This window comes from Haemorhous mexicanus, chromosome 28 (assembly GCF_027477595.1).
Source record: "Haemorhous mexicanus isolate bHaeMex1 chromosome 28, bHaeMex1.pri, whole genome shotgun sequence".
Lineage (NCBI taxonomy): Eukaryota > Metazoa > Chordata > Aves > Passeriformes > Fringillidae > Haemorhous > Haemorhous mexicanus.
Window position 1 is genome coordinate 23527 of NC_082368.1, and position 25901 is coordinate 49427.

Genomic DNA, 25901 nt, shown 5'->3' on the forward strand with positions numbered 1-25901 from the left:
AAATTGCCTCTCTCCTGGGCACAGTGGGCAAGCGGGGACAGTGCTGGTTCTGACCCCAGGGAAAGGAGTAGTGGGTGTAGACAGCTCCAGGCCACTGAAGGGATGGGGAAGCCCCAAAGAAGAGGGAGGTGAGGAAACAGCACCAAGTGACCAGTGCAAGCAAGGGAAGCTTAGTGTGTGGGAGCGCTCCAGCCAACACTGCAAAACAACCAGTGGAACAGAGACACCATATCCATGGGACATGCAACCAAAAGACACAAGGAATCAATACAATATCCCCCTCACCTGAGCACCTTGGAACCTCCTCTGCTGCAGGCAGGTGTCATTTCAGCTTTACATTCATTACTTGTTGGGGACATAGGGAAAGACAAGTTTTGCTTTTCCCAATTAAAAGGAAGGGGGAAAAAAAAAGAAAAAAGAAGTGGGTAAGGAAATTTTATTTCCAAGTTTCTAAAAGGAACTTACAAACAACAGAGAGTTAAAAAAAAAAAAAATATATATATATATATATATGTGTGTGTGTGTGTGTGTGTATGTGTGTGTCTGTATTTGACAGGGTCCTGTAAAGCAGTTTTTCACATTATCTAATGGTGATAGATGATACCATGTAACCATATATGTGTTTCCCTGTAATCCTGATCACTGCTGACAGCTCACAAAACTGTTCTCGGACATTTTTCCTAAACTGTACAGATTTATTTTCTCAAAAGCAAAGGAGAAGGAAAAAATACAAAGCAATCCAGAAGAAAGGAAAAAAGAAAACTCTCTTAAGCAAGGTCTTCCAGGTTGGACTGGGTGAGAGCCAAGTTTAACACCTCCTGCATGGCTGTGGGAGCTCCTTCCCAGCCTCTCCATGGCACAAAATTTCCTCCAGCACTTATCACTCCCCACCATCCCACCCATAATGCCCCGTGTTACCCTGCTCCCACCCTGTGCAGGGTCTCATCACTTCAAAGGAGCCCCGACTCTGCCCAGCTGCACCCTCAGCACTGCTCTGCCCTCCCACCTGCCCATCGATCCTAACCTCCATCTTAATTTTTAGGACTTCCTAACATCTCTGCCCATCCAGGAGTTAATCCTAGACCTCCACCCCCACCAGCAGCACAGCTTCCAGCTCAGCATGCTATTCCAAGCACCCCTGCAGCAGGAATTCCAGATGCTGGGGATGAGAAGGGATTCATGCTTGGCTTTTCAGCTCTAGCTCCCACATCAGGAAGGCATGGGCTCATGGACAGAACCAACTGCTCCAAACTAGAAAGGACTTCCGGAAATAAAGGCAGAGAAAGCTGAGAGAGAGAAATGGAGCTGGGGCAGATCTATGTGCTCCAGATTCTTCCTCACCCTGAAATTTCATGGCAGCTTTCGAAGGTTGCCAGAAATTAAACAAAAACTCAGTGGTACCTGGTTTCCTCATTCCACCCCCCAACAATTTCTTAAACACTTAATGTCCAGCTTAAGTGAAATAAACAGATTTTAAAATTCACATGGGTGTCAAAAAAGAGTCTTACAAAAATTTCCTTGTTCCTGTTCTTGCAGCAAAACCAACCTCAACTCGAGCCTCAGAGGCAGAGGGCTAAAGGCAACATCATCTGTAGGACTGCGTCACCCCACTTCAGAGGTCCAAGGGCTCTTTGGATTGCATTCCTAGCAGGGAACCGTTGTGGAGGACCTAACAACTCTCGCTGTCTCCAGGCATCCTTCATCCCAGGGATGCTGCTGCATGCAGCTGATGGAGGATGGCTCAGCCCAGGGCACCCTCACTCCTTCCTGCACAGCTCAAAAGCCAGGCAGGAAGCCACACACTGCCTTCCTCCTCTGCTACACCCTACATGGAAACAGGCAACTACACACATCCCAGTCAGCTGTGTGAAAAAACGTATATATTCAGCACGCACTCAGTACAGTATAGCAAAAAAAGCTACCATAATTTCCTTAGAAAACCAACAAACCACCAATTTCAAAACAACCACGAAAATTTCCCAAATCCTCCCCACCCTACAGCACTGATCCTCAGCCTTCTGGGCTCAACAAGGCACCAGTGGCAAGTGACCCCAGCTCCATGCCATCCCTGCCTGGCAAGGCACAGAGGGTGGTCCCAGATCTCCTGCCTCGGAACCCAACTCCTCCTGTGGGGTCTGGGATGCTGAGGGTGTTCCATCGGAGGGGCTGGGCTGGTAGTTTGCTGTGGTGCTCTCCTGTGCAGTTATCTGGGGGACACACACATCAGAGAAAATGGGACAAGCTCTGGCTTACAGAACAGGGAAGCTGCCACAGTGTCACTGGGGCTGTACACAGCCCTAGGACCATGCCAGGGAGGAGAAGATTCCATAGCTCATCCTGTGGGGCTCCACGCTGGGGTCGCTGCAACAGTGTCTCTGCTTTCTGCTGGAGGTGGGGATGAGGCTGAAGAGAGGGAAGGAGCGGCACAGTGGTGGGGCTATGAGCTAGCAGAGCCCTTACCGCTGCACACAGAGGGGAGGTAGATCGGCTTTGGAGACCTCTTGCCTGGGAGGATGTCTTCGTGGACACCAGCTTGGTTCCTGGGGGGAAGAGCCTGCTGCAGGGCCCTGAATGCCTGCACTTGCCTTCTCCCAAGGCAAAGGTGTCTTGGAGCCTGTTCATGCCACTGCAAAGCTCTTAAACTTGTGCAGCAACTTCTCTCAAAACTTTTTAGCTCTGAAACTGCCACCACAGCTGCTGCAGGCAAAATCCCAGCAGCTGGGGACAAGCGCGAGGTGACAGCAGTGACATGCGGGGCAGGAGGGACCCTGGCTCCCTCCTTCTGCCCACCTGGCTGGACTGCAGCCCTGATCCCAGTCCCTCTCCCTGCCCTGCCACACCAGTCCTGCTGTCACCCCTGCCCCATGCAGCATGGGGATAGCATGCCTGATGCTCTCCATCCTCCCCCCTCCCCAGATCCCCATCCCCAGCGTCCCCTCTGCCATTAGTCTTGCTGCTCGTTCATCTCCATGTCCGACACCAGGATGTTCTTTTCAGCAGATTCACTGGGGTTGGAGGTGGTGCGACTGTAGCGAGCGCTCTCAAAGGCGCTGCACTCTGCACTTTGTCGACGCTTGTACAGGAAGACAACGACACCCACCACAGTGCACAGTGCCAGTGTCGACAGCACAACCACTGTGATGGCTGTTGTGTTCTCGGGCAGAGCTGCAGGGAGGAAAAGGCTGTTGAGAGGCAGACAGATGGCTCCTGCTCCCTCCTCGGCCTGCAGGAGAGGCTGAGGCTGGTGGGGCTCCAGCTAGACCCATGTTTTAGGGCAGGGTGATTTAATCATAGAATGTCCTGAGTTGGAAGGAACCCACAAAGGCCACCAAGTCCAACTCCTGGACCTGCACAGGACACCCCAAGAATCCCACACTGTGCCTAAGAGTGCTGACCAAACACTTCCTGAGCTCTGGCAGTCTTGGGGCTGACCACTGCCCTGGAGAACCTGTTTCCTCTGTGGTGACTCAGAGCAGGACAGGAATGGAATGAGATTAGCTCAGTTAGTTAAGCATGATGCTAATAACACCAAGGTTGTGGATTTGATTTCCGTATGGGTCATTCACTTAAAGAGCTGGACTCAATGATCCTTGGTCCTGGTGGGTCCCTTCCAGCTCAGCATATTCTGTGACTCTGCCAATCTGCTTTGGTGTTTTGTGGACATCTTGCTCCTGGGCAGACCTCCTGGGGCTGGGCAGACTCCCTGGGTCTTTTGTGGTGTGTATGAACATTTAGCAGCTGCCCGGGATGGATCTTTGGGATCCTACCAGCAGACATGCTGGCCATCCCCCTGACTGACCAGGCAGTGTGGGTACTGAAAGGAGAGTCTGGCAAGCAGCTGGGCAGACACACACCTTCATGAAAGGATGGCTCCTGCTGCTGAGGAGTCCTAAGTCAAGGCCAAAGTCAATGGCATTCCCCACCCGTAATCCCCATTCCTTTCATTATTTACACAAGTTGGGCTCTCATTCCTGGTTTCCAGTCCCAGTACTATGCCCAGGCTGATGGTGCTACTCACCTGCCCTGGAAAAGCTGCTCTCCTCCACTGCAATGGCAACATAGACGGGTGAGTGCATTGTCACGACACCCTCCCGTCTTCCCACAACCAGCAACTCTGGACCCACACTCTGCACTGCTCCCAGTGCTGCACCACACGGGCAACAGGTGATGAATAGCTGGGGTGGTCCTCTGGCTCTGCTCTACCACTGTCCCACCAGCCTCATCCTGCCCCAAGGAGCTGATGCAGACAATGAGACACATTGGGCACAGCCCATCACTGAGCCCAATGGAGACCTGCAAACCCCAACACCAACCCACACAAGCCCCTGCACTGGAATTACTGAAAACATGTGGCTGGTGCTGCCACTGTGACAGTTCTGCCATGCACCACCCTGCTCAGACCCCTGGCTCACCCTACATCATCAGCCCAGAAGCCTCAAGCTGCAGAGGGGGCCCTACCTCGGGGGATCTTGCAAATGACCCCCATGGTTACGTTTGTGCAAGAGCCTAGACGCCACACGCCGTTGCTGCTCTGGATCCAGTAGCAGCTGTTCTGGCTAAGCATGCTTGGCCCCGTGTCATGCTGGCCCCAGTTGGAGTAGTTCACGGCACTGTTGTCATGCCAAACCAAGGTGCCACCTGGGAAATGGGAAAATTAGGCTAAAGGAAGATGAAGAGGACACCCCACCTTTGGTCCAGTTCAGAAAGTACAAGGAAGTGTGACAGGGCTCTGGAAAACCTGGTCTAGTGGAAGGTGGCCCTGTCCATGGCAGGGGGTGAGACTGGTTTGGCCTTAAGGTCTCTTCCAACCCAAACCATCCCATGATTTTGTGATTCTATGGTGGGGCAGTGTGATGAGGACCAGGGGCTACAGCACACCTTCCTGAATTGCAGGCTCCAATGCCTTGAAGAAGGCTTTGGGTTTCCTATCCCACTGAGCCAGAGGACGGCACATGCAGTATGTCCAGCACAGCCTGAGACACTGGTGCACCTCGTCACACTGTGGTATGAGCCCTTCTCAGTGGCGCTAGCACCAATGGCTTCCTCTGCTCATCACAGACTTGGTGGGAGCTCATGGAGGTGCCTGAGGAAGTATCTCAAACCTCATTCCTTCCTTTGTACCTTTGGGATTGAAGGTCATGCCCAGCCAGGCCCCCTTGGAAAGGCCCTCGTACGCCTGGAGATGCTCCCACACAAAGACGTTCTCCATCTCATCCTGGATGGACAACACTGTGCCGCCAACTGCAGAGGGAAGACTGTTACAGAGGAGCCCAGAACTGAGAGGATTGAGTTAGGGAGCAGCAGTTCCCAAGAGGACAAAGTTCAGAACCCACCTGTGAACCACATGACGATTGGGGAACCCTAACACGGAACAGCAAGGAGATGATGGCTGACCAAGGCTGGACACAGGGGCACAGGGGCACAGGGACAAGGGGGCTCTGCTGCACCCACAAACATCCTGGGGATCCCACTCTCTTCCATTTCCAAGGATGCATCACCCTTCCTTACCACCCCAGCTCCCTCATACCTTTCTGGCACCTCTTCATGGCATCCTTCTGCCCAAGAGTGATCTCCATGTGGAAGGTGTAGCAGTGGTCCCGGAAGGGGATCCAGGACGAGTCCTCCAGCGATTTGGGACAGCTGCCACTGTAGGTCCACTTGTGCATGTGGGGGTGACCTGGGGAGCACATGGTATATTAAAGGTGTGGTGGGGCACAGGATGTTGGGGTATCAGAGCACACTGGGGCACCCAGACCCACAAGGACATGCTCCAGAAGGTCCCTGGTGGGATGCTGTCTCCAACCCTTGGTCACACCCCACCCAGACTACACCAGGCCCCCTGGCCAGCACCTGTTTGGAGCTGGCAGATGCCCCCCTGCAGCCTGGTGTCACAGCCAGCTGTGCGCCAGCTCCCGTCTGTGTCCATGTAGGAGCAGCCAATGATCTGCTGGGGCTCTCCGTCCTGCCAGTTAGTGTAGATGAGATTCTCCTCCGTCAGCCACGAGTAGCTCCGGCCTCCCTGGAACACCACAGGGAGGAGGCACCTGGGAGGCTGCTGTGATCCCTCTGGGGACCTGTGCCCCAGGTGCCTGCCCCCTTCCCTCACCTCATCATTGGCCAACCCAATCCAGAGCGGAGCCTGCAGGCTGCTGACGGCCTGCGTGAGGAAGGCCTGGCTGTAGGGGTTGGGGATGGTAGTGAGGGTGGCATTGAGGGTCTCGCAGAGCAGCAGCGCCTCATGCCACCTGAGGGGTTTCTGCAGGATGCGGTAAGTGCTGTTGTGGTAAAAGAGGGTGCCAGTAGGAGAAGGAGGGAATGGTGCCTGTGCAGGGCTCAGGGCCAGGTCTGGAGGAGCAAAGAGACATGGTCAGAGGGCACGGAGGACGTTCCTGCATCCTAGGTGGGTCACCCTTTTGTCCATCCCTACCCAGACCAGTCTGTCCCTGGCAGTATTGCACTGGTTGCACCTGGTGACATCCTGGTGCAACTGGGAAGGGCAGAGGGACATCCTCAGGAATGACAAGCCGTGACACCCTAGCACCATCCCCATCTAGGAGCTGTCCACCAGGATGCACGTCCCTGTGGGGACACACCAAGCCAGGTTGGTGTGCACAGGTTTGGGGCTGTCCCACAAAGGCTGGGATCAGGGACCCACCTGCCTAAGTTAAATCTGTCTCCCCAAGCTAAACCCATTGTCCCAGGTTCCCCAGTCCCACCACAGCATGGGGCATCAGGGTGGCAGTGGCAGATCCTCAGCCAAGAGAGCTGGGGCTGTCCCATCATCCCCCTCCTACCTATGCTCCGCTGGCAGACATAGCCATGTTTCTCCTCCAGGCAGCTCCGGTCATCCCAGCGTCCCGTGAAGAGGGGGGGTGAGCCATGCCACACCACAACACAGTTGGTCTGCACAGCCAAACCACAAGGTCAGCACTGCCCCTTAGCACTGTTGTCCTTACACCACAGAGATTCCCATGCCAGCCTGCAGGGCTGCATCCTTTGAGAGCCACCTCAGCCCACTAAATCTTTCTTTTACCAAGGCTGGCACTGTGGGACCTTCCTGGGGGAAGGGGGTGTTATGGGGAATCTCCCTCACCGGTTTGTCATTGGGGCTGGAAGAGCTGCAGCCTGAGGGCTCTCCAGGTGCCCAGCTCACGTGCTGCAGCGGTTCCCCTGCCACCCACTGGAACTCCCCCTGGGCATCGTGCAGGCCAATCCAGAGGTCCAAGGAGATGTTGGGCAGCATGGATGTGATGAAGGCTGCAAATGACAGGTGAGATGCTGAGGACCACCCCTGGCACGTAGAACCCTGGTGGGGTGGTGGGGCAGAGGAGACGTACCCTGCTCCAGGGGGCTGGCAATTGTGGCCAGGATGGCACCCTGGTTCTCACACAACTGCTTCGCCTCTGGCCATGTCACTAAGTCGCCTTTGTTGTGGCCATTGAAGCTGAAACACTGCACAGGCAGGGGCACAGGATGGGCCAGGAGGTGCAGCTGACCCCAACTCTGAGCCCTGCACCCTCCCCACTCAGCCACCCTCTGCAGCCCCATTCTGCTGCAATGGTCCTTCTTCCCTTCACACTCTCATGCGGCCCACCCCCCAACCGCTCTGGCCCTTCCACATCTCTCCTGCCAAACCTGCACACACACCTCACCTTCGCCATCCCACAGCATGTCTCCCAGCATCCCTGTAAATGCACCCGCCAGAACTCCCCACAAAACATGTGCAGGCATCTCCATCCTGCCATTTTTCGGCCACCCCCTCTGTGCCTCCGCAGGGCTGGTGGAACACCAGCAAGTAGCCATCCCCTCTCCATCCTGCCATCCCCTCTCCCATCCTACTGTCCCCTCTCCCTCCAGTGGTACCTTACTGAGGAAGGGCAGCCAGCCTTGGGGACAGCCCCCACTTGTGGCAGCAGGTACCGGAAAGAGGGAAGGCTTCACAGCTGTCCCGTTGCTTCGCTTGCAGATGTAAGGCAGTGCCGTCATGCACTTCTGGTCCCCCCAGTCCTCTGCAGGAAGGGACAGCCTGGGCATGATGCCCCTCTGCACTGGTACCAGTGCCCAGCCACTCAGAGCCCCATGTGGAGCCCTGCCGTGCCCTCACCTCGGCTGGCTGTCATGTACACACACTTCCTGTCCTTGCTGATGGGCCGAGGTTTGCCTGGTGCCCAAGAGACAAAGTTGAGGAGGGACCCATCAGACCACCTGGAACAGCATCAGGAGGATGAGCAGTGACTTGGTGAATGGGACCACTTGAATGCCCTTACTGGGAGCATTTTCCACTGCTACCCTCTTGGGTGAGGAATCTCCAACCCAGCATCCCAGGATGAGACCCCTGAGATGCAGCTGCTGAGTCACAGCACTCTGAGATGTGGGGACAGTAGTGTGCAGGGACATAGTAGTATGGGGATGTGATGGGCACTGTAGAGTAGGGATACAGTGGCTGTCTGTGACTTACTTGAACCTCCCGTCGTTCTCATAGGTGTGCAGCCCAATCCACCAGTGCTGCTCCTGGCCCCTGGAGAACTGCATGCCCAGAGAGGAGATATCAGTGCCCTTCAGGAACTGGACAGTCTTTGGGGGCAACCAAGACTGCCATGGGGATCAGACACCCTTCCCCAGCTTGCAAAGCAAGGCAAAAAACATCACTTTGCTAAGCCCCAAACCCACGCCCAGGCATCAGGACCAGCCACCACACAAATCCATCATGACCCCAGAAAAACCCAGCACGCCCAAATAGGGTCCCTCCAGAAAAGGGTGAAAGAAGGCAAGGAAGAGCACCCACAAAGTAGCAGAGCCCATGGCAACTGGTGCCCTGGGAAGTTCCTGTCCCCTGGGTACCTTCTTCAGGTTCTGGCCCAGAAAGTGCAGCTCGGCTTTGCTGTGCACTGACGTCAGCTCAGCCTGGAACCAGCTGCAGATGCGCTGTGCCTGCAGCCATGTTGAGTGGTGTTCAAAGAACTTGTACTCGGCCTCCTGGTACTTCACCCACTCCTTGCTGCCTGCAGGCAGAGACCAGACCTCACACTGAGGCTGACACCCCTGCCAAAGTCACCCTGCCAGGACACCCACATCCCTGTCTGTTGGGCTGCTTTGCTTTTGTCCCTCTCCTGCAATGGAGCTGCAGCGGGATGTCTGGGTTCCCCTCCCTCCCACAACCCTGCCCAGGATCCATCCTCCTCTTAATAACACTGTAGCAGACAGACACCCATTGAAGACATCAGGTGGTCTATGCATGACCTGAAGTTGAGCCAGGAGAGGTTGAGGTTGGATTTCAGGAAAAGGCTCTTCCCTCAGTGGGTGGTCAGGCACTGAACAGGCTCCCCAGGGCAGTAACTATGGCTCCAAGGCTGCCAGTGCTCAAGGAGCATTCGGACAACACTCTCAAGCACAGCGTGGGATTGTTGGGGTGCAGGGCCAGGAGCTGGACTCAATGGTCCTTGTGGGTCCTTTCCAACACAAAATATTCTGTGACTGTCAAAAGACTGTGGCTAACACACCTTGGGTTGTGATCTCTGGCTCCTTCACATCGGCACCTGGAGAAAGGGCAAGAGGTGTCAGTGGGGGATGCTCCCATGGATGCTTCTCTGCAAACCATCCATGGGCTACAACAGCAAGATGCCCCTCCCGAATTCCCCCAGAAGTGACTGGGAGCACCTCTCCCAGTCCCTGAATTAGGAACCACCCTCCCTCCTCCCAAGGATTCCACCACCCCACAGCCAGTGCTCCTCCAGGTCAGTCACAGCTGATGGGTTTGGGGACCCCTTTGCCAGTACCTTTGGGCAGTTTGCAGATCCAGTCCAGCTGGGCTTCACACTGCATCGGCATCCACTGCAGGGAGGCCAGATCCAGCACTGTGCAGCTCCGGGTGTCATCATCATCATAGTTGCTGCGGTCAAAGTTGTGGTAGAAAAACTGGGGGTTGAGAGAGATGGGCAGTGTTGGTCCTTTCCACCAGCACCAGATTCGTCCCTCCCACAACTCAAATGCCCCCTGGACTTACCCCCAGCCCGTCGCTCCACCTCCAGCTCTGGTCCCCAGCAGGGTCTCGCCGGTTCAGGCCAATCCAGAACCAGTGCTGCTCATGGAGCTCCGGTTCTGACTCCCTATGAGGATCCAGGGGGACATGTGAGTACACAACCCCCTTCAAACCAGAGGGGTTTATACTTATATACAAACATATATTTATAATCAAGGCTTTTTCTGTTTGTTTTCAAAGCCTGCCACCCCCACATACCTGAAGATAGGAACTGGGATAACAGGCATGCCTTCTTAGGACTAGAGCTGCTTTAAACCCAAGCTCCATCCCCAAATTACACTGAACTTCCTGCGCATCTCCCACATTAGCCACACCAACTGATGAACCTTCTGTACACCAGTCTGTGCTCAGAGAGATTCATCCATTCATCCATCCATCCATCCATCCATCCATCCATCCATCCATCCATCCATCCATCCACTCACATGTGCTAGACCACCAGGAGGACTGTGGGCTTGTGGCAAGCACACACCAGCAGTGGGACACACACTGATGCCCCCAGACTCTCACCCAAAAATCTTGTTGAGGGTGTTGGCAACAAAATGCTCCTCCTCATAGCTGCCTAGGCTGAGCAGCTGGGCTCCCAGCTCCCGGCAGAATTCCTGTGCAGAGATCCACGTCTTCTTCTCTTGCAGCTTTTCGAAGTTGAATACCTGGGAAAGGAAAAACCCACAGCATGGGGGGCTCAGCAGCAGAACAGGAGCAGAGCCCTGTTCCAACCTGCAGGCAGCCATGTTCCAGGGCACAATGGTGTCATCCAGCCCCAGCCAGGGTTGTGGAGTGCCTCTTGCAAACACCAAAATGTGCCCCTTCACTCCCCTGCACTGGGGAGACATGTACATCCCCACACCAACCTGTCCAATCCCCCTTCACCTTGTAGCAGTGACGAAGTTTGGGGTCAGAGCTCCATCCTGGGGGGCAGGTGGCAGTGAGGCTGGGCGTGGGGAAAGGATTGGGCAGTTCAGGATTGACTGGGGTGCCCAAGTTCTGTCGACAGATGTACTTGGCCTTGAAGGTGCTGCAGTTCTTCACCTCCCACAGCCCCATGGAGCTGCCAGTGGCCAGGGCCACGCAGCCACCCTTGTTGTAACCTGGAGTGCTCATGAGAGCAGGGAAGATGCCAGCCTTAGAATTGGAGTGTGCTGGGGGGCAGTGCCAGCCCTGCCCTATATGAAGGGGGAGTCCTCATCCCACCCCCATCCCTTACCGGGCTGGTTGCGGTTCCAGTGAGTGTATGTCACCTCATCACCGCTCAGCCAGTGGAATGCGCCTGTCTCATTGAGGTCCTGCAGAGCTGTCCAAAAATACTCCCCATCCCAGCCATAGATGAGGCTGCTCACATATGCCTGCTCGAACCTGGAGGGACAGTGAGAGTGGGATCGCCCACTGAGACACTGAGCTGCCCATGATGCTCCAGCCCTTGGAAGTCACTTCCGTGCAGGGCTTGTTTTGGGGCAATCCCACCACCACTGGCATGGCACTGACCTGTTGGTGATGGTAACCAGCGTGGAGCTGTAGTCAGAGCACATCTTGCGGGCATCACTGTAGGGGACACGGTCCTCGCCCAGCCAGAAGCAGGATGGACTGTGCCACTTCCAGCCCTGGGGACGGGTGACAGGGAACATCTACCACTGCCCACCTGGACCTCCCCAGAAGGATGGAAGCAATCCCAGGGCATGAGAGCAACATCCCAAGTTCCCCAACACCCCCTCTGACTTCTCCTGGGAGGTCTCCTGCCCCCCACTGCCCCAGCTTGACCCCACTCAGCTTTGAGCTTCAACAAGCCACTGGCCCCAGAGGATATGGCTACAAGGGAAAACAAACACCCAGACAGCTTCAAAGCTGGGGAAACAGCTCTCCCTGCCAGTGCTGAGCTCCAGCTGGGGAGCAGGCAGGGGAACACAATCCTCCTCTTTACACTGCAGGACTGAGTCCAAAGCGAGTACCACCGCAGCCAGCTTTAATCCCCTGCCTTGTTGATGTTGGAGTCTCTCCGGGGTTGGAGACACAATAGTGTCTGTTTTCTGCCAGAGCAGGGAGCAGGGTGGCCCTGGGGCTGGCAGTGGTGGTGACAAAGTCAGGAGGGACATGGGGTTCATCTGCAAGAGGGGACACACACCCTTCACAAGGGTGAAGTGGCTCAGCCAAGGAGCTCCAGGCTCAATGGACCCCCTGGAAGGGGGAAGCATCACTAGGGTTCGACTCCTGGGTCCCCTGGGCATTGGAAGGACAGTGGGGGCACATGCCATACGCAGTGTCAACAGCACAGTGGGGAAAGAAGCAGGAGAGCAGCTTTGGGAAATGAGAACAACCTCAAATCCCAGTTTTTCCTCCAAGTTCCTGCTCCTACAGCCTTTCTCCAAAACTGGCAAATCCAGGTACAGACCCATAAGCTGGGTCCCTCTGAACAGCATGGATGCAACTGAGCAACCAACCCATTGCCTGTCCTGGGACGATGCAATGTCCCCAGATGGGTCCCCAACCAGCACCAGCCTCAGCACCCCTAATACCCCAAGGGTGCACTCCCACACACAGCACCATAAGTCCCTGTGATCTAAAAGAGGACCAGGACAGGATCCCCAACCCCAAGTGTTGCCTCCAGCTTCCAACTCCAGTGTGCCCTCACATCCCTCTCCTGATCTGCCTTTCCCATTGCCCATACCTCTATACTTTGTTGCTTCCTTTTTAAGGCTGTTCCTGAAATAAAGGAGATTTTTTTTTTAAGGGGGGAAAAAGCAGCAAGGCCACCATGAAAAACCAGCACAGTGGCTGGCGTAGATAGGACCAAATGCCTGAGCAAGATGTGCCTCCTCTCCACCAGCTTCTGCCTCTGGGTGGAAAAAGTCCTCATTGAGAATGAGTAAACAGAGAAGGATGGTTCTTGGTTCATTTGTCCCTTGCATTGGTTCATTGGTTCATTTATCCCTCACAGTTTGTTTCCCAGTGCATCTCTACTGGGCACCCAAGGCCAAGCTAAGACTGGGGCTAGAGAGCCAGGAGGGAGTTAAATCTGAACAGGCAGTCCTCAGGACTACTCTGGGGACACACAGATGCATGGTAGCAGAACTCTGCAACTGAGTGTCTCATTCCCAGCACCTGTGGACACAGAGGCTCTTCCAGCTATGTCTGGCAGCCCTCAAATCTGGCTCTGCATGGCAGCTCTCCTGGCTCCTGTGCTTCCCCAAGCTCTGGCATAGTCAAGCAGCTGCTAGAAATGGGGCAAGGACATGGGAGGAGCCCAGCAGTGCCTCTGGGAGTTGGCCTGGAGTGGCTGCTTGCTAGCCAGGGTGCAAGCACGCTGGCCAGCTCTGAAAGGCTGGGAGAGGTTCAAGAGCCACGCTGCTGCCAGATTCAGTGCTTGGAGGCTTTGCATAGAACCACAAAAGCCACTTCCCAGCAAGCGTGGGAACAGGCCAGCTTCAGCCCTGTGTGACAGCTGGGGAAACCGAGGCAGGGCACAGGCTGAGTGAGAATCTGCTGGTTTAGTGTCCCCAAAATGCCCATGCCCTGCCTGGAAGAGGCAACCTGCCATCTTGTCAAGGCATAGGGCTGGCAGCCACCTCCATCCTGCCAGACTCCCACGTGCTCCTGTGTTTTGGCACAAAGAGAGGGAAGGGGGCATAAAATGAACGTCTCTGCTGGCAGCCAAGGCTGCCTGATGGGGAGAGTCTTGGACAATGTGCCCAGACACATGTGTTTTGTGTCCCAATTTCTTCCCATGGACTCCTCCACCACAGCAGCGAGGGGCTCAGCAGCCCCAGAGTGCTCCAGCTCAGCAGCTTTCAGGCACAGACCAGCTGCTCTGGGTGCTGCATATCGGGGCTCCCGAAAATGGTTTTAGTGAAAGGTCCCCTTGAAGCCTCAAGCACCATGCAGAATCGTGGAGCAGCCAGAACCACTGCTGCCCCATATGCCCCTCACCTTTCTGCACCCATGGTCATCCTCCTCCTTCTCCTGGCTCACCCGACCAGGCTTTTTGCAGATGGAGGGCAGGGTCTGGTTACAGGGGCTGTCATTCCACCTCCCTTCCTGCAGGATGGTAAGAAGAATGGCAATGAGCCCATCTGACAGCCTAGGGAATGTCCCAGCCCCTTCATCCCTACACTGGGTCCAAAGACTTTACTTCCCTACACCAAATCCCCAAGGATGATGAGACAGATTCCTCCCATCCCAATGGCTCAGATGAGCTAGGCTCAACCCAGCTGGAGACACTCCCTGAGGAATGCCTTTCTCAGCAATGAGGATGCTGCAGTGCTCCCTGCAGACGTGCAGGATAATCCCCCATCCCCTCCAGGTTCTCACCGGTCCCCAGATGGTAACACAGTCCTCCAGGCTGTCCCGGAAGTTGTTGGGCTCGAAGGGGTGCCAGTATGTGAACCTCACAGGCGTCCCGTCTGACCACTCGAAGTTCATTTGCAGCTTGAGGTCATTTAGGCCAATCCAGAGCTCCTCCACATCTGCCAGGACAGGAAGGGAGGGAGTGAAGTTCCCTCCTCCGGGCTGATCCTGTGCAGAATCCCCCATGACCTCAGCCCTCATGATGGAACTGGTCTCTGCACCAGCACCTGCCAAAATCCACTCAGGGCTACTCCTTATGCCGGTAGGCAGGAGAGGGCAGGGCAGCTCCTGCCTGCAAGGATGGACCTGGAGGTGGAAAATTACAAGGACATGGACCCCCACAGGGACATTTGCCTGCAGCTTTCAGAGAAGGGCTAGCAGTATGGGAGTACAAGTCCAGGACTGCAAGCTCAGGTCCAGTGAACTACTGGTTTTCAACCACTCCTTTCCAGCACATCCCAGTCTGCTCCCAGCCTGGGAGCAGCAGTATTTCCTCTCCTTCCTCCACCCTCCTAAATCTCCTTGGTGGCCGCCTCCAGCAAGTCCAGCAGAAATTTTTTTCCCATCTTTTCCAACATTAACTAGCTGGGACTAGCACTATTCCCAGCTGCAGCTGTGTAGTTTTGACTTAGCACTGCAGGCTCTGGGAACAGCTTTTATATTTGCAGGATGGAGGATGCACCCAGATTATGGGCTCCTCCAAGGAACACAGCACCCCCCAGCCTGGGACCTCCACTCCCTGCACAAGCACAAAGTCAACTCTGCAGCCTCCAGCACATCCAGGGACTTTTCCACGGACCCCACAAGACAGGAAAGGGGCTGCTGGCATAGAAAGCGCCTCTTACCTTGCTTGATTTCCTTGGTGACAAATTCCAGCTCAGAGAGGGTGTGGATGCTGACCAAATCACCCCCGCTCCGCAGGCAGGTCTTCTTCGCCTCCTGCCAGCTCTTCTTCTCTCCTACCAGCCGGTAGCAGTTGGACTGGAAGGGTTGCCAGCTGGGCTCACAGTCCACCTTCACCTCCGACCACGAGTCTGGCAGGACACAAAGCAGCCTGAGGGTTCCTTGCCCAGCTATCCAGCCCTCTCTTTGGCAGGGAAAGAACCGCAGTCCTACAGGTGCTCAGCAGGCAAAACTAAAGCCACAGTGGGAAAGCCACGGCCAAAATATAATAGGCAGTGCGAGGTGTGGTAATGGTGTCTTGACAAGGGACAAAACAAAGTCTTTTCTGTCTGCAGAAGAATGAGGGCAGAGCAGAGAGCATCTCATCCCCTGGGGACCACGGGGACAAGCTGCTCTCCATCCCTCCCTTACCACCCAACCTGGAATGGCATAAAGCACTTCTTGGAAATGTTCCTTGGGGATGACTTTTTCTAAATCTAAGGAGCTCAAGCCCTGCTCTGCACACCTAGGACACCAGCAAGCTGAGGACACCATGGGTACATATATGGGCAGCATCCCCTGACCATGCTGGGGTGGGAGCACCAGATGGGTTATAGAGCTGCCCATTCCCAGTGCTGGTCATCCCCTGCTCACCTGTCAGGAAGGGGTCAGCTGTGGCATTGGGCTTCTTCTTGCAGACGTAGGGGAGGGCGATGCCACAGTCGCGGTTCTGCCATCCCCCAGATGACTCAGTGCGAATCACCCCGCAGTTCTCCTCACTGGGGTTGTCGGGCTGGTCTGGAGAGTGGGATAAGGAGAGGATAGGCTACTGGGGATAAGGAGGAGTCAGGACAGAGCCACCAATGCAGCTCTCCTGGCTTCAACACCATTAAAACCTCTTTTATTTTGTTATTTTGCAAGATGAAGACACGACCCCTGGATTATTTATAGTGCCCAGGATTATTTATAGTGGCTCAGTGCATAAGAGCCCAAAGGGTCACTGTTTTACCTGGAAATGTCAATAGCAGTCAAGGGGTCAAAACACCAGACCTGAAATTCTCCCGCCTGCCCTCAAACCTACTCCAAGAATATCACTATTTTCCCCTAAGTGCCTTTGGGTGATGGCACCAGGTATGATCAATGGGCCCTCTTCCCTCTGAGTACCCCAGGATTAGGGATGGGTGTCTGCAGCTGGGAACCATTCCTCAGCCACACTCCAGCACTAAGCAGGGATGCAGCAACCCGCCAAACAAGGAATGACAATCCACGTTATCCACAGGGTCGATGAGTGTTTGCAGAGAACCAATTCCCCCTTAGCACCCTGTGTCCCCGCTCCAGCTCCACAGATGTCCCAGGCTCTTACACAGGCCCCTGGGGCTCTCTGTCCTCATGCAGCAAGGGGATACCCTGCAGCAGCCTGGGTCACCTCCCTTGCCATGGAGCCACCTCTGGTGGTCACAGGGTGTTCCTCAAGCCCCATCACCACCACAACCTCCCCTGTCTCACCATTCTCCCAGTTGAGGTACTTGAGGGGTGAATTGTCTGACCACTGCCAGCCTCCATTGATGTCCAGGTCATTCAGGCCAATCCAGAGCGTGGAGCTGTACCCAGTCAACAGACCTGGAACCAACACAGCCAGAGAGGCAGAATCAGTCCCCCAAGCTCAGCTCAGTCCCCAGTTTGTCACCCCCTCAAACCTGGGGCAAGCAGAGCAAACTGGCAGTGGCAATGCCCACATTGCCATCAGCTCTGATCCCAATGAGGCGTGCACAGATAGGCTAGCAGAATCTCACCATTGATGTAGGTCTGCTCATGGATCTCTGTGATGCTCAGCAGGTTGGCCCCTTGCTGCTCACAGCTATTCCAGGCTTCCTGCCATGACAGGGTTGACTGGAAGTTGAACTGGTAGCAGCTGTTTGTAAGGTGGTCCTTGTCCCAAAAGGTCTCACAGTCATTGCCTGTGGGGATGAGCAGGGTGAGCACCCAACACAGACACAAAAAAACCCCCAATAAACCCCAATAACATGCTGCTCTGGCTTGCAGGGGAAGATGAGAAGCCTGGAAGTCCCCAAGAGGGATTGGCATGGGGTTTTTCCTTTTTTCCATGGCATGTGTCCCCCTACTTACTTTTAATGGGGCAGAAGCCCCACCTCTCGTCCTTGCCATAGTCCTGGGTGGTGGCACACCAGAGGTGCCCATCCTCCCGTCCTGTGCTGGTGCACTCGTGAAACCACTGGTTGTCGTACTTGAAGGGGATGGTGCAGGGCTTCCCATGGGAGTTGCCCTGGATGGTGTAAATCTCTGAGGGAAAAGAGGAGGCCTTGCTTGAGGATGTGTCTATGGGGGCTGGAGGGAGATTTGGGGTGAGGGGTGCAGGCTGGCCCAGTGTGGGGGGCTATGTGGTGCCCAGAGGCTTCCCATCGTCCTGATCCTGCCTGGTTCTGCAGCTCCAACAAGCTGGGACTGAGCTTTCCAAGCAAGACCCAGTTGCTGCAGCACCACAGCCTCAGTTCACATTTTGGGGTTGGTTTGGGTTACAAGATAACACTAATGCCCAAGGAGGTGTTACCAGAGTAGGACATGGAGCACAGATCTTCCTCGGTGCCATACATCCTCCACTGTGAGCCATGCACCTGGTCCCCCCTGTCCAGGGAGGAATTGCCCAGGCGGGCACCTAGATGCTGTGAGAGCTGCTCCCCGAGCCCACGGCAGCTCCAGCGCATGTTGACTGACTCGCGGTCGCACTCATAGGTGGCCAAGAGGTGTGGCCCAGCTGTGGCATTGGTCCCATGCCATGATACTCCCAGGCACTGCATGGCCCCCACATTGAAGAGGCGATTTCGGGAGACCCATTTCCACTGCTGGGCTGGGGTACTGGCGTTGCAGCCCTTGGTAAGTCGCACCAGCGAGTCCTTGGTCTCCAGGCAGCCCTGCGTGCCCGTGTTGTAGATAAGAAACACTTTGGAGTCTGGGGAGAGAACAAACAGAAAGGGTGAAAGCATCACTGGGTGAGATTCAGTATGTGCCATGCATGGCCCTGACTCCTGACAGGAAATTCTGGCTCTGTGCAAAGCAAGTTTTGGCATGCATCCCTGGGCGGAGCACCTGGGATGCAGGGGACCACCACTTCCCTTCTGCACTGACTTAGGGTTTGCCCCAGTGCCTATTCCTGCTGGTGGGCTCTGGGCAGAGTGACACAGGTTGGTGTCTGTATCCACTGTGGCATCACCAAGGGTGGCTCTTGGGCATCGGAGCCAGCGCAAAGTGCTCACCCACTCTAACTGCATTGTTAGAGCTGTTCAAAACTGACCTCCCATGGGCAGCACTTGGCTGCAGCACTCCTAGGCATTGCCATGATGCCAGCGCTGGAGAAGCCAATGGCTTCAGCACCAGCCATCTGCTCCAGGCAGAGAAAACCAGAGCAGGGAAACAGCACATCCATCACTGCCATGTGTGTCTGGGGACCTGCTAAAAACTGTGGAGCAAACAGGAACTGCTGGGGAAGGTCTCCCACCCTGTGAAGGAAAATGCCTGCACAGCCCCAACCCCAGCAAATACAAAATGTCATGGCAGGACCCTTTGGAATCCCAGCCCAGGCATTGGGAGGCAGAAACCAAGCGAGGGGAATCACTGCCAGCAGACAGAGGTGCAGCCGACGAGGGAAGACAGGCCGAGATCAACCCTAACTCCCACAGTCCTGCCTGCTGCCATGGGCCAACTATGCTTCCCCAAGGAAATTCCCTCACCTCCATCATCACTGGGGGCCACTCCACCATGTGACTTTATCCCAAAACCCACTTAAACCAGTAAATCCCAGAATTTATGCTGGGACATGCTGCTCCAGCTGATGTGTCAAGTTTAAAAGACACTTTATTTCTCGAAATGAATGTTTCTAAGCTAAAAAGCCACCTCAGGGCTTATCACTGTCTCTTCTTATCCCAACACCCCAGCAAGAATCTTCTTAAAGCACCACATCAACACCACCACTTTTACTGTTCTTTGTTATGAAACATCCAGATTTTTCCACCACAAACATTCACCAGAAGTCCAAGTGAACTCACAGGCCCCACTATATTTAGCTTTGGTTTGCTTTGGTTTTTTGCCATTGTATGAATTTTTTGGGCTGAAAAGGTTTTCATTTCCTATTTCCCCACAACCTCGCCCTGCCCCAGCTCTGTTGTTACAGACAGCTCCTGCACATTCAAGCAACATCTTGGTTCACAGAACTTTTCCGCCCAGTGTATGAAAGGAAAAAAGAAGTGGAGGAAGACAGACATCCCCATTTCTTCTGGGAGTTCCAGCATCAACCCAGCTTTGTGTCTGAAATTATGTCAGAGGCCCCTTCCCCAGCCCAGATGACATTTTTTTTATTATGTCAAATGAACAAAAGTAAAGCTTGTTTGCAGGGTTTTATTTAATTTAATTTTAAATATTTATTTAATATTTAATTAATAAAATAAAATTTATTTATTTATTTAGTTTCACTGAAAATATTTTAAAAATATTTTAAAAAGTGAGAAATAAGCAAAAATTTAGACAGAGCTGATTCTGGCTGGCCAAAGCTCAGGCTCCTTAAGCTGGTGCTGGTGTTTCTCCTGCTGGAACTGGCCTGATCCCAAACTGGAGAGCGGGAGACCAGCTCGTCTCCCACCAAACACCTTCTCCCCATGCCAACACCACCCATGCCACATCCAGCCCATTGCTTTCTCTTTCCCACCTACAGTGAGGGCAGTGAAGCCCCTCCAGCACCAGTGCTATGGGGGTCTTTAAGCAGGTTTGGGTGATGTAGCATCAGTGCTGTGACTCACTGGAGCAGGAGGAGGCCTTCCTGGGGCCTGATGCCACAGTGGCTCCTCTGCAAGGAGCCAAACACCAGTGCTTTGCTCCTTAGAACAGGAAAGCTGCTCTACCATAAGCATCACCACAGAGAGCATCAGCAACAGGACACCTGTGAGCCCTGTCTTGCAAGAAAAAATTAATATCAGGTTGGAAAAACCCTGGAGTAGCTCAGAAATCGGTGTCAGGGTGCCACACTGAGGCTGGCAGCACCATACAAGGGCCACACTCACCAGTGGTCCTGCAGTAGCACCGTGTTCAAGGAAGCCATCCAGACTGGAGGGGGCAGGCCCAAGGACAGAGAAGCACAAAATACCATTTTACTCTAAAAAGAGAAGAGCTGGAGGTAGGAAATTATAGGCTATGGGATTTGGGCAGGCCCTGCATGCTGCAAGCAGCTCAGCCCCTTGGCTCAAAGAAGGCAGGAGAGGCCACACAGTCTGTGTCCCCAGTGTCTGCTGGGCCATGAAGGAATGGGAGAGCTCCAGCACCAGCTCAGCGCCCTGGCATCCCCCTCAGCTCTTCCAGCAAAACTGATCGCTGTGCACTGCTGGGGAGGAGCTGGGGGGGATGACCCGCATGAGCTCAACACAAGGCAGCAAAGCTGTGCTTCATCAAAAATACACCTTTCTTTCCCTTATTTCTATGGAATTTGGAATTCACTGGGTCCATGGTATCCATGACATTTGCAGTGGTGCTTGGATAAGCTCCTGGGCACTGAAAGGAGCATTCAGCATTCCTGACCCCAGGACAGATGTTTAGCTGGGAGGGAGGAGGCAAGTTTGGATCAATTAATCCCTTTTCCCAAGCTGGTATTCTGCAGAGCAAACCCAATCCTTGCAGGAGGTGGCTCCAGAGGAGCATCCCAAAGAGACTGGGAATGTCCCCATCCCTTCCAGGGCCTGTTGTCCTGCACTACCCTCAGGGGCCATGGCACAGCTATGGCTGAACTCCTTTCAGAGATGTTTCTCAGGTTTTGGTACTCACCTGTGGACCTGAAATCACACAGGCAGAGCTTTCCAAACATCCCCCAGTTATGCAAACCCACCCACATCAACACCTGCAGATCCTTCCCGAAGAGGGGCTGTCCTCTGGCACAGGACAAAGAGCACTGGAAAACACAATCCTGCTGGATGCTCTGCCTGGAATCACCAAAATTAAACCAGGGCTGGTACTGGCACACTCCGTCTCTCCCTCCTGCATCCTCCCTCTTTTGAGCGGGGACAGCTTGGAGCAGCTCTAACCCATCACCTCCCAGTCCTCCTCCTCTGTGGAGGACTTGTGAAACCGAAGCAAAATCCCACACACTTCCATCAAGGATGGTGTCTTGCTCCAGCCATGCAGCCACTGGGATGCTGCCTTCAGCCTACTGGTGGGATGACAGAAAGCAGCTGGTGCTACAAGGCAGTGTGATGGTGGGGACTTGGGGAACTGGGACTGAAAGCAGGACACTAGCTCTGCCAGCAGAAACACTCTCCTTACCCATATGAGAAATACTGGGTGCTCATACCTGAGCACCACAGGAGAAATCGGCCTTGGCACTGGTGGCTGAACACTGCAGGGATGGAGAAGCTGCCATCTTTTGAAGCAGTCCTCAAGGGAGCTTTTACACCCTGTGCTGGCTAGAGGTTCATTACTCAAAAAAAGCAAGCTCTTGGCCAGCAGGAAGCCTGAACTGAAGGAACTCAGCTCAACCCTTTCCACAACAGCTTTACCACCCCCAAGCAAATATGGAAAACTGCACAAACTTTCAGCTATTTTGGGGACTGTGGGCAGAACTGGATGAGAGAGGCCACAAGGACAGTGGACAGAGAAAGCCCTGCAGCACAACATGGATGGGCATCCTTGGCATCATCCAGCCCCAAGCACATTCCAGCTCAGCCACCCACAACACCCAGAGCATCCCTGCTCCATTGCATTTGCCACCCTCCTATCATCAGCAGGGAGCAAATTCAAAAAAGGACCCCAGCCCCAGTTATCCTAGACTGGAGCAGCTCCAGGGCTCTGGCTTCAGTAACAACTGAAAGCAAATGATGTCCCCAACACATCAGTGCTGCGAGGCTCAGATACCACATCCCTGCCAACCCCTGCCACCTCTTTGGCTCCTCTCTGAGGGTGATCATGGCACTGTGTGATGCCAGAGCCCCTTGCAAACCTCTGGAACTCAGCCCTGCCCTGCAGCTGCTCTGGGAAAGGTGCTCCCTGCCCTTATTTTCACTCAAGGTTCCCCTTTATGTGGGATGTCTCAAAAAACATAGCTCCAAGTTGCTTGCGCAGGAGGCTGAACACCTCCAGAGCCAAGGGATGGATCCCTCTTGGAGGTTCCTGTGCTGCAGACACACAATGGATTTGATTTGCTCCAAATCAGCCGGTAAAGGCAGCAAAGCCTTGAAGTCCACAAGGTGCCCTAGCCATGTCAGCAAACAGGGCTCCACTGGCACTCTGAGATTCATGAGCTCCCTCAGGGGCTGCAGCCCTCTGTGCTTACTAACACCTTCACTTGGATTTGTGAGCCCAGGAAAAGGTTTTACCTGTAATGTCCTGCAGCAAGAAACCCACCCTTCACATGAAAAGTGCAGAAAGGAATCCTCCTTTCAGCCCGAACCTCCTCATGTAATGTGTCTCACCTGCCAGCAAACAGGGCACAGCAGCCCCAAGCCAACTACTCCAAACCACCATCATTTCAGCCCATTTTTGCAGCCCAAGGGTGAGCAGTGGCTCTGAAACACACATGGCCCTGATGAGTGAAAAACTGTGGGAACCAGGAACTCATTCACAATAAACATGGTGGGGATGCACCAAATATGGGGGAAATATCAGCAGCAGGGAAGAAAAATTCCCCTGGAATTAAAAAAAAAAAAAATAGAAAAATATGACAAAAAATGCAGACAGGCTGGAAGAGCTGGGGATGTTCAGCCTGGAGAAGTTTCCAGGGAGACCTTAGAGCCCCTTCCAGTGCCTAAAGGGGCTCCAGGAGAGCTGGACAGGGACTTTGGACAAGGGCCTGGAGTGACAGGACAGTGGCTTTAAGCTGAAAGAGGGCAGGGTTAGATGGGAAGAAATACTTCCCTGTGAGGGTGGAGTGGCCCTGGCACAGGTTGCCCAGAAAATCTGTGACTGTCCCACCACTGGGAATGTCCAAGGTCTGGTTGGATGGGGCTTGAAGCAGTCCATACTAGTGGAAGGTGTCCCTTCCCATGGCAGAGGGTGGAAGGAGATGGCCTTTAAGGACCCTTTCAACCCAAGCCATTTTGGGATTCCACAAAGAACCAAAAATCATTGCTCATGGAACACAGGAGAGTTTCACCTGACAGAGCATCAGCTGGGCCCAGCCTGCACAGCCCTGAGGAAGAGAAGGAACTGCTGGAATGTGGAGAGACTAGCCTGACAATTCACCTTCCAGTGACATTTGGGAGGTCAGGACCCTAGAACTGCCCCTGACTATGCCCAGACAGTTCTGCTGAGGGATACACCAGGGTCACAGAAAAGTCCCAACTCCATCTTGAATTTCATGTTACTGGACAAATTTTTCCTCTGGAGAAAAATCCCCTTGCTGGAGAAAAGTTCCCAGCAAAGCCCAGCTCCAGCAGTCAGCCCAGGCATGGCTGATGCTTACAGTCTTGGTGTGGAGAAAAGCAGAAAGCATAGCCACTGCCATGCAGAGCACCAATTTTTGCCCAAAGGAAGGAGGTCTGTGCATCTTTCTGCAGGCTGGGAATGGGAAACAGCAATAAAAGCATCAGCTGTGCCCATGGGAGCTCCCAACAGCAGAGCTAGAGCATCCCTGCTGCCAGCGATCACAGGACACGAGAGCATTCCCAGCCTGCGAGAGGGACATCATGGCTCTACCTCCCCCCCAGCTGCCTCTGGCATCGGTAACTCCATGCAACTCCTTAGAGAAGAACTTCAGACCAAAAAAAAAAAAAAAAGGGAAGGAAATGCAGCCGTTATGGCAGGCCCAGAACACGTCTGGCTCAGGAAAGGCACCAGTCCCGTCTGCTCCAGAGCTGAGAGGAGACACAACCCCCACCCCTGATGCTCCTAAATTAGAGGTTTACAGCAAATGAGCAATGATGCCCAACATCCCACAGCATCACCAAGCACAGTGCAACCCTGAGGCTAGGCTGGGGCCAGACTTGCCAGAAGCAGCTCAGGGTGCTCCAAGCCAAGCTGCAGAGTAAAAGAAGGTGGTTGTTGTTTTGTTTTAAAAACAGACCTTAGAGAGTTAAGGACCTCTTGCTACAAAGAAGAAAGTAAAGGTTCTGATAGTCTGGCTGGGGGTGAGGCTGGATGTGCACTTAGAGAAACTCCTCTTGGCTGGCCCAGCAGACAGAGAGAAGCTGCTGTCTACATGGTGGGAGCTGTATGTGATGAGCTCCTTACTTGGCTGCAATGATGATGGCTACCTATCACCCTGCTCACTCCTGCTGTCGCATAAAGGTTTCGGAAAGGGGGCCCATACTTCACTTCAGCCGCTCTGCAGACATTAAGAAACCCATTTTCCCAACATCTTGCCTGGGTCACAGATGAATGAAAGCATTCCAGAAAGGATGCTTGTCCCTTGACAGCCCAAGGGACTCTCCACAGCAATGGCCACAAGGTAGACAAGAGCCCCAGAATCTGCCCTCCTGTACCCAGCAAAGGACAGAAGGATGGAAATTTTCCCCAGCTTCTCCCTAGACCTGGCCCAGGCTCCAGCTCTGCAGCAGCTGTGTTCACCCAGAGGTTCTGACTCCCAAGGAATGCAAGGAGATGAAGGCAGCACTATCCATTGAATGGGCTCCAGTCAGGATGGAGGAGTGCAATGGATTCCACCAAGAACACAGTGGGAGAGGCAAAGGCTCTCTCCCAGGACACAGTGGTCAAACACTCACCCCTGAGCATTGCTCTGGCCCCAGATCCTCTGACTGTCCCCATTCCCTCAACCACCAGCACCCCAGACCCCCTGGACAGCAAAATGGCCAGTGGTGTGATGTGATGTGCAGGACAGCCCTGACATGTCCTCATAGACAAGGTGCATCCAGCACAGTTGGCAGAGGACTTATCAAATATTTCAAAACTACTAAAGAAACTCCCCCCAAAATGATGAAAGATCCATAGATTTCTCCTCCCTTGTTTTTCCAATACCACTCCTAATGTTACTTCCCTGAGCAGTGGTATCACTGTCTCTGGACAGGGACACCCTTATTCACCAAAACGAAGAACATTCACACTACCAGGGGCAGTCTCTGGTGTCCCACACACATACATATTTTTAAATTAAAATTATCTTTACCATGAAACTTCCCGCCGGCTGCCCTTTGTCTGCCTCATGCCCAGCACTTCCAGACCAGGCATTACTGGGGTAATGGGGCCTTTACTACAGAGCCCCAAGCTGCCGTGTAGGGATTCAGAGGGAGGAATGGGAAAAGCTCAATCTGTCCATCCCACCTATGCACCATCCTGCAAACAAGGCTGTTTTACATGGAAAATCCCATATGCGTCCTTATTGCAACATCACAAAGTGCAGTGCAGGACTGAGCAGTGGGATGGAAATTATACTGGAAAATATTCTGTGCCCCCTGAAACCACCAAACCTTTACTCCCAGACTAAAGAGTGCTTCCAAGTCAGTCCACTAATCATCTTCTAATCCTTAAGAAATTACAGATGGGCTCTTTAAGATCAAGAGCATCTGTGTGGGTCTCTTTTGGGCTCCAAACAATCTTAGGAATGAGAAAAATGTTGATGCTCTGCAAGCTGTGCACTGTTCAGATTAATTAAAATCCTGCTCCTCACTGCACGTGAAGAAACAAATTTTACAAATTG

At 53.9% G+C, this 25901-nt stretch overlaps 1 protein-coding gene across 4 annotated transcripts in view; it reads right to left on the reverse strand.

Moving 5' to 3' along the window:
* Nucleotides 1-674: 674 nt before the first annotated feature.
* Nucleotides 675-25901, reverse strand: part of MRC2 (mannose receptor C type 2) — a 28600-nt gene continuing 3373 nt past the window's right edge. The window contains exons 2-31 of one of the 4 annotated variants that reach the window (XM_059869625.1): nucleotides 20329-20420; nucleotides 17829-18227; nucleotides 17387-17560; nucleotides 17053-17217; nucleotides 16766-16879; nucleotides 15914-16057; nucleotides 15223-15411; nucleotides 14342-14496; nucleotides 13961-14068; nucleotides 11525-11640; nucleotides 11247-11395; nucleotides 10913-11130; nucleotides 10550-10692; nucleotides 10004-10106; nucleotides 9777-9915; nucleotides 9501-9536; nucleotides 8842-9002; nucleotides 8459-8526; nucleotides 8105-8205; nucleotides 7864-8009; nucleotides 7338-7452; nucleotides 7094-7257; nucleotides 6795-6903; nucleotides 6107-6345; nucleotides 5851-6019; nucleotides 5528-5677; nucleotides 5122-5241; nucleotides 4459-4638; nucleotides 4019-4045; nucleotides 675-3165 (exon numbers count right to left, since the gene is read on the reverse strand). In XM_059869625.1, the coding sequence (XP_059725608.1) occupies nucleotides 2945-3165; nucleotides 4019-4045; nucleotides 4459-4638; nucleotides 5122-5241; nucleotides 5528-5677; nucleotides 5851-6019; nucleotides 6107-6345; nucleotides 6795-6903; nucleotides 7094-7257; nucleotides 7338-7452; nucleotides 7864-8009; nucleotides 8105-8205; nucleotides 8459-8526; nucleotides 8842-9002; nucleotides 9501-9536; nucleotides 9777-9915; nucleotides 10004-10106; nucleotides 10550-10692; nucleotides 10913-11130; nucleotides 11247-11395; nucleotides 11525-11640; nucleotides 13961-14068; nucleotides 14342-14496; nucleotides 15223-15411; nucleotides 15914-16057; nucleotides 16766-16879; nucleotides 17053-17217; nucleotides 17387-17560; nucleotides 17829-18075 (4170 nt within the window). In that variant the 5' untranslated portion in view covers nucleotides 18076-18227; nucleotides 20329-20420 and the 3' untranslated portion in view covers nucleotides 675-2944. The remainder of the gene's footprint in view (nucleotides 3166-4018; nucleotides 4046-4458; nucleotides 4639-5121; nucleotides 5242-5527; nucleotides 5678-5850; nucleotides 6020-6106; nucleotides 6346-6794; nucleotides 6904-7093; nucleotides 7258-7337; nucleotides 7453-7863; nucleotides 8010-8104; nucleotides 8206-8458; nucleotides 8527-8841; nucleotides 9003-9500; nucleotides 9537-9776; nucleotides 9916-10003; nucleotides 10107-10549; nucleotides 10693-10912; nucleotides 11131-11246; nucleotides 11396-11524; nucleotides 11641-13960; nucleotides 14069-14341; nucleotides 14497-15222; nucleotides 15412-15913; nucleotides 16058-16765; nucleotides 16880-17052; nucleotides 17218-17386; nucleotides 17561-17828; nucleotides 18228-20328; nucleotides 20421-25901) is intronic. The other 3 variants (XM_059869622.1, XM_059869624.1, XM_059869623.1) reach the window with 3 other exon arrangements.